At 37.4% G+C, this 7,494-nt stretch overlaps 1 protein-coding gene and 1 long non-coding RNA gene across 2 annotated transcripts in view; one reads left to right on the top strand and one right to left on the bottom strand.

Annotated features, from left to right (window-relative positions):
• The window catches only part of LOC109825047 (DNA polymerase alpha-associated DNA helicase A), a 9,462-nt gene extending 3,645 nt beyond the window's left edge, over positions 1–5,817 (top strand). The window contains 5 exon segments of the mRNA XM_020391744.1: positions 1–192; positions 637–1,668; positions 2,743–2,911; positions 4,121–4,278; positions 5,260–5,817. The exon segment at positions 1–192 is cut by the window's left edge and continues 10 nt beyond it. Of these exon segments, the coding sequence (XP_020247333.1) occupies positions 1–192; positions 637–1,668; positions 2,743–2,911; positions 4,121–4,278; positions 5,260–5,502 (1,794 nt within the window). The 3' untranslated portion in view covers positions 5,503–5,817.
• Positions 6,650–7,494, bottom strand: LOC109825700. The gene is made up of 2 exons (XR_002243076.1): positions 7,204–7,494; positions 6,650–7,023 (listed from the first exon to the last, which is right to left on the bottom strand). It is a non-coding gene; the product is annotated as an uncharacterized LOC109825700 (long non-coding RNA).

Genomic DNA, 7,494 nt, shown 5'->3' with positions numbered 1-7,494 from the left:
CGGGTTTGCAATAAGAGGGGTGCTGGAGCGACTTCTTGCATACAGGGATTTGTTAATAATTTAGGTGAGGATGGATGTAGCATTACTGTTGCTCTAGAATCCCGTCATGGAGATCCTACTTTCTCTAAGCTATTTGGTAAAACTGTGCGCATTGATCGGATACCTGGACTGGCTGATGCATTAACTTATGAGGTACGTTTTTCTAATTACCGTTATTTTTTAATCCATTATGATAAGTGCAGATCCAACTGAAAAACATTGTGTCCCTAGGTGTATTGCTTTTCATCTTGCAAGATATTTTTCTACATGTTGACCATAGACAAGGGCCATGACACAGATATTGTTTTCTAATAGCATATAGCTCAAAGCAGTTTACAAGACATATATGTCTAAGACATTAAAATTTGAGGTCTACTTGTTAAGTTTCACATACACACACATGCACTCTCCCCACATGCCTATCTCTTGGTAGCTCATTTAGCGAAATGAGCCACCAGCTCATACCCATCATTTCTACACACACACTCCTCCATAATTATATGCTTGTAATTACTGAGAACCACCAGTATATCTTAACATGCTAGTTGCACATGATCTTTTTATGTTAGTAATCGTTTTGTGTATATTCTATTGCAGCGCAATTGTGAAGCACTAATGTTACTCCAGAAGAATGGTTTACAGAAGAAAAATCCATCAATCGCCGTGGTAGCTACTCTATTTGGGGACAAAGAAGATATAAAGTGTCTAGAAAAGAAACAATTAGTTGGATGGGGTCAAGTAGAACTTAATGGTTTGACGGAGAAAGGAAAGTTCGACAGCTCCCAATTAAAAGCTATTGCATTAGGCTTGAATAAAAAGAGACCGCTGTTAGCAATCCAAGGGCCTCCTGGTACTGGCAAGACAAGACTGCTTACTGAATTGATAGCCCTTGCTGTTCACCAAGGTGAGCGTGTACTTGTGACGGCTCCTACCAATGCGGCTGTCGATAACATGGTTGAAAGGCTTGCAGATATCGGACTGAACATTGTGCGAGTTGGAAATCCCGCTAGAATATCTCCTTCTGTGGCTTCGAAATCTTTAGGTGAAATCGTGAATGATAAACTTGCAACTTTCAGGAAAGAGTTTGAGAGGAAGAGGTCAGATCTAAGGAAGGACCTAAGACAATGTCTAAAGGATGATTCTCTAGCTGCAGGTATTCGCCAGCTCTTAAAGCAACTTGGAAAGACTTTGAAGAAGAAAGAGAAGGATACTATAATGGAGGTTCTTTCGAGTGCTCGAGTTGTACTTTCCACTAATACTGGAGCTGCTGATCCCCTTGTCCGAAGGTTGGGCGGGTTTGATCTTGTTGTTATAGATGAAGCAGGACAAGCAATTGAACCGTCATGTTGGATTCCAATTTTGCAAGGAAAACGATGTATATTAGCAGGTGATCAGTGCCAGTTAGCTCCTGTGATTTTATCTAGGAAGGCCATGGATGGTGGGCTTGGTACATCTCTGCTGGAAAAAGCATCAGCCTTGCATGAAGGCGTGCTAGCCACAAAACTGGCCACTCAATATCGGATGCATGATGCAATTTCCAGCTGGGCATCAAAGGAGATGTATGATGGATTGCTGCAGTCATCCCCAACAGTCTCCTCACATCTTCTTGTGGATTCTCCATTTGCCAAGGTATATTTGCATTTCACTTTTGTCGAACATTACTTGAATTGAGTTCTAAATTTTGATTTTCTCTCCTATTGTTTATTTTTATTGTCTGGAGGTCTACATTCTCCATTTGTTGTTACTTGTTACTTTCCGGGGAACATATAAACTCAAGCTTCTCAAGCCCAATTACAGGCCTCATATAGAAATTATCATATTACTTGGATTTACCTTTTCTAGCTTGTATTGCTATTTTTTTTGCTTTTAGGTTATTTTGTTTAGGGAAAATTTGCAAAATAGACCATTTTTATGAAATATATAGCGAAATAGACCACTTTGAAAAATAATTAGCAAAATAGACATCTTTTAAAAAAAAGGTCGATTTTGAAAAATAAGGCTCAGAAAACATACGGGACTACTAGTCCCGTATGTTTAGAGCCAACTAATCACGGATTAGTGACTCAGAAAACATACGGGACTAGTAGTCCCGTATGTTTTCTGAGTAGAAAATTTCACTAATCCGTGATTAAAACATACGGGACTACTAGTCCCGTATGTTTTCTGAGCTGTTTTGCAAAATAGACCTCTTTTTGGCCTGTTGGCCAAAAAGAGGTCTATTTTGCTAATTATTTAGCAAAACGGTCTATTTTGCTAAATAATTAGTAAAAACGGTCTATTTTACAATTTTTCCCTTTTGTTTAAAAGAACCTGACAGAAGGTAAAGTAATTTGGAGTGGTTGATAAGACACTTTATGGGTCAAAGACACAAAATCCCCATATTCCCACCAAAAAAAAGGGCCTCGCCTTCTCAGGGGCTTCTATTATTTGGCTTGCTTCCAAGTAATATTTCATATTGGTGTATCTGTATCAGCAATAGAAAGAGACAATAGAAGGAAGCATCCTTAAGTATATGTATCATGGGCATAGCGTACGGTTGATAAGTTATGCTTCTTCAGCATCCATAAGTGCATTGGTGAATTTGGAACATGGTGCATCTTTGGTTTGAAATTGCAACTTTAAATTATGATTGATCTGTGATCAGTTATATTTCTTTTATTTGGACTACTAACTGTATTTAACAATAGCCTTGATTTCATTTAGGCTACATGGGTTACTCTTTGCCCATTGCTCTTGCTTGATACACGAATGCCGTATGGAAGCTTATATGTTGGATGTGAAGAGCATCTCGATCCAGCAGGCACAGGCTCCTTCTATAATGAGGGTGAAGCTGATATTGTTGTGCAGCATGTATTTAATATCATATATTCTGGTACATATTTCGTCCTCCTACAGATATATCAGTTTCCCTTATGTTTATGTATTCCCTGTGATTTATGCTTTCTTGCCTACAATTCAGCAACCAAAAGAGTTTGTTAACGTCTTTGTCATGAATCAAATGCTTTTAACTATAATCTAACTGCTAGATATAAACTCCATTCCAGCCTAACCTAAATAAGGAAATAAGTCAAACCTTTATGACATGTGAGCTTCCATCTACTCACTTTATGTTGCTTCTGATCATCTCATGCCAGTGATTGCGTTAGCTACTAGTGTACTAAGGACATTTGTCTTTGAAGTTTTCTTACTTCTTGTTTATTTGAAGTCATAATTAAAGATTTGCAAACTCTAGTTTGTAAATCTTTAACATTGCTTTCCTAAATCATAATTTGAATATTTTTATTTTGTTTGGATAGAAAGTGGAGTTATCTCAAACTCTACTCTTTTGTGTTTTTTCCTTCCACATTTGGAGCTAAATTTAATCCAACCTGGGTTTTCTTAAATTCATTTGACTCCAACTTTAGAAGCTATCTATATTCCATGCTTTTGTCCGTGAGTGATAGCCAATCAGACCTTGGGTTGGTTTATTTGTAGTTAAATGACTTTTGACTACAAAATATAGTGTATAGTTGCACCTATGCAAACTTTAAGACTTATATAGAAAATGAGTGTGTTTTCGCACCATATACCATTCCAAAAACATTTGGTAATCTGGTGCATCTGCTGGATACTGCAAAACTAGATTCATACTGTCATACAGTAATTGTAACAATAGAAGTCTTTTTTTACTAGTCCTTCAAGTTGTCAATGTCCTACGTATCCAGCTTTGTGTTCTTGAAAGAGTAAATTTCACATCCCCGGGCCTACAAGCTCGTCAGCGCAATGTAACCCTTGGGACCCACTGAGTGCAACATGTGGTTTGGCTCAATCCATTGCCAATATTGGCTACCCAAAAGCCAATGTTGCACTGGACTCTCAAGACCCATCATTTAAATTCTCAAACTCTATCAATTTCCTGATGTGGGACTATCTTTTGTAGGGGTATCACAGTAAATCTCCCTAAAATGCACCTAGTTCGATAGGAAAAGGTCTACATGATCTTAAGAGATATTCCAGAGACAGCTTCAGTTTGATGGTAGAACAAATACATGATTGTGTAGTTGGTGCCCTTTTATCCTAATACTTGTTTGCTATCCTTCAGGGATTTCTCCAAATGCAATTGCTGTCCAATCTCCCTATATTGCTCAAGTGCAGCTCTTGAGGGAGAGGTTAGATGGTTTTCCAGAAGCTTCGGGAGTTGAAGTGGCTACCATAGACAGTTTCCAAGGGCGGGAGGCTGATGCTGTAATTATATCAATGGTACATTTTCTTAAACAATATAGAAGTTTCTAAAATTTTAGTTTCTGCGTAACAAATATTTTAAAATCTTTCTAGCTTAAAGACGGTGCTTTTTCTTTGGTGTTAAGCGTGCTTTTTCTTTGAGGCTGAGAGTTATTTAATGAATAATGAAGGGAATTTTTTCTCAATGGAGTAACATTCAACTTGATTTATTTCTAATGGATTGTGCCTTGATGCCTTTAATCTAGGTACCTAGTAAGCATTCGCGTGATTGCCTTGAATAAACAAACTTCAATACTTCGTTGTAGTCTATGAAACAGAACATGAATAATATTGAGAAGTTTCTTATTCAGCTGTTTTAAGTGGCTGAAAATGATGCAGGAAAATTGTTTAGCTGGATACTCCATTGCAGTCATTTATGTCTACTTGTCATATTAATGCCCCCAGTCGATCATCTTGTTAATGAATTATTAGACTTGTAATTTTTCTTTTGCCAAGCTTTATTTTTTCAAAATTTTTTTCTTCCCTAACCTCCGTTTTTAAATTTCAATATATTGGAGAATTTCGCTCTTATTTGAGCCTGGTGGGAGGCTCTGTATTTCATAAATTTTCATTAAAACTGTTCGGAGATATTAGATCTAGATTGATATTTACCATTGTGTTTTTAGAAGTGAATTAAACCCCCTCTGTGAGAGCCAGTTATTAGTATTGCCACCTTCAAATTTTGTTTAGAAAAATAACGCTTTCACGGCCTCACTTATCTTCATACTGCTGTAAATGGATAATCTTTTGCATTAAGAACTTCACAAACAAGATCAGGTGTCGAGAATTTTCTAAAAAACCAATGTCATTATGATAAAACTGTTTGTAATCCTTTATCTGTTTCGATATCATCATTATCCCATAGCAGGCCCCATGGACTTTGAATCGATAGGTTATACAACGATATTATACCCATGCATTGGCTTACAAAGTTTTTAAGGTTTTCTATTTTTCTTTTAGGTTCGTTCAAACACGCTGGGAGCAGTGGGATTCTTGGGTGACAGCAGAAGAATGAATGTGGCCATAACTAGAGCGCGAAAGCACGTTGCAGTAGTATGCGACAGCTCTACCATATGCCACAATACCTTCTTGGCGAGGCTCCTTCGTCACATTCGGCACGTTGGGAGGGTGAAGCATGCCGAGCCTGGATCTTACGGAGGATCAGGACTAAGCACGGATCCTATGCTGCCTTCCATAGGTTGATGATGCTAAAGACCTCTGAAGTTTCTCTGGTTATTGATCTCCTGGGAAGGTTCGCGTATTTCTGTTCAATTACAAAGAAAATCATTACACGTCAAATTCGATACTCATTACAGATTGTTTCGGAGAGCACGATGTATAAATATTCTTCTTCTTCTTCTTTTTTTTTTTTTTGGGTCAGTGTATAATCTGTTACTCTCCTTGACAAATACGTTTATTTTTCATTTGTGTAAACAAACGCATTCAATTGATAAAATGAAAACTCTATGTATATACTTATTTGTAAATTTACCGTTAGTTTGAAACTTCCGTTCGCTATGTCGCCTGTTCCCCCTTTTTATACTTTCTTTCTTGCTTTTGTTTAAAACTAGTCACTGTTGTAAAACAATTGAACTCAAATGATAAAAGAAGAGATGAATACACCACGTGTAATTTGGCCTTAGTTTGAAATTTTGTTTTGCTATATTACTTGTTCCTTTTCCCTTCTTCTCTTGTTGGATTTTGCTTCAAAATTATATGAGGAATATGCTTTGTAATTTTGCCACTATAGATCGCAGGCTGCGCCAAGACTTGTGCATGTTTCTAACCCTAAGCATTTATAGGCTTCTCTTCAAAGACTATTTAATGTTGCTTAGAATCACAATCGCAAGTCGATGATCCATTGATGATTCCCATCTATGGTCCTTTTTCGCTTTCTGATTTAAAAATTAAGCAATTGTATTTATTCCTTACGAAATAACAAGTTCATATTCATGCTAGTAAAGCATCTCGCAGGAAAATATAGCAAGTTTTGTATTGATTCTTTCCTTTCGAATTTGGATGTACTTATTTTACCTCTAAAGAGCGCAAGGAATACGATGCACTGCTTCACTAGGAAGCTTCCCATAGTCCATGTATAGGAACCAATACTGCTGAGCCATCAAAGAGCAAAGGCTTATTGTCGTGGATAAAAGTTGATTCTATGAGCAAAAGGTTCATTCCCTATGCTGTTAATTGTGTTACTTTAGATTACTCAATTTCTCATTTATATCATTAATCTTTGTAAATGATATATATCTCAATACCAAATTGCTTCTGTGTTTCTTTTTCCTGATTAATGAGATTAATTTGCAAATAGCATGTGAGACAAATTCAGAATAAAGCTTTCACAGAAAATCAAATGGTTCTCAGAGAATTTAACACGTTATCTCAAATAACTAACATGTCCAACAAACAAGAGGCATTATCTCAAATAACTAACATGTCCAACAAACAAGAGGAGCAAGGCACCAAAAATTGAGATAAAAACCCAATGATTGCTAAAATAAATCTGCAAGAAGATTGCATGCCACCTATGCCACCTCTTGTTGCAATACTCTTCCAAGTTCTTGTTTATATTTTCGCTGCTACTAGGCGTTTGCGTGAACCACACTCCCATGGTGAGGCGATTGAGGGAAGCTACTTCGCCACAACTTCCTGTTGAGCAAGAGATTATCTCTTTCTTCCTGAGCAATACCACGTCTTTGTCTGTATCGATGATATTATCTATAAAAAAGACAAAGTTAGTTACTCAATGCCTGTACCTTCGTGTAAGAGTTCGTAGGCAATGTAATTGAGGATTTCTGCCTCGGTGTTATTGGTGCAGTGTAGATGAGGGAGCTTGAATACTCCATTTGTGAAGTTAATGTCATTGTAGCAACTGGATTAGCTTTTCTCAAAGCTCACCCCTGCTTGGAAGAGCTCTATGGCGCGGCGAATGCTCCAGTTGTCATCGTGGTAGTAGTCTCCAGAAGAGGTGGAAATCTTCTTTTGAATGTCAAGCAACTAGTGGCACATTCCAATAATGGTTTCGTATCTTGCTGCTGGGCCTTCGCCAAAATAATTTATGAACGCAGCAGTATCCTCAACCTATTGATGATGATCAGTCCTTTATTTGCAGGGGCAACATCTAGGGTCGTGATCCCAATCGTGCCTTACACCAAGGTACAAGCATCGCAATAACTAACTTTGCCTTCT

Source organism: Asparagus officinalis, chromosome 10 (assembly GCF_001876935.1).
Source record: "Asparagus officinalis chromosome 10, Aspof.V1, whole genome shotgun sequence".
Taxonomy (NCBI): Eukaryota; Viridiplantae; Streptophyta; class Magnoliopsida; order Asparagales; family Asparagaceae; genus Asparagus; species Asparagus officinalis.
The sequence above is the reverse complement of the archived record's forward strand: the minus strand, read 5'-3'. Positions and strand labels throughout refer to the sequence as shown.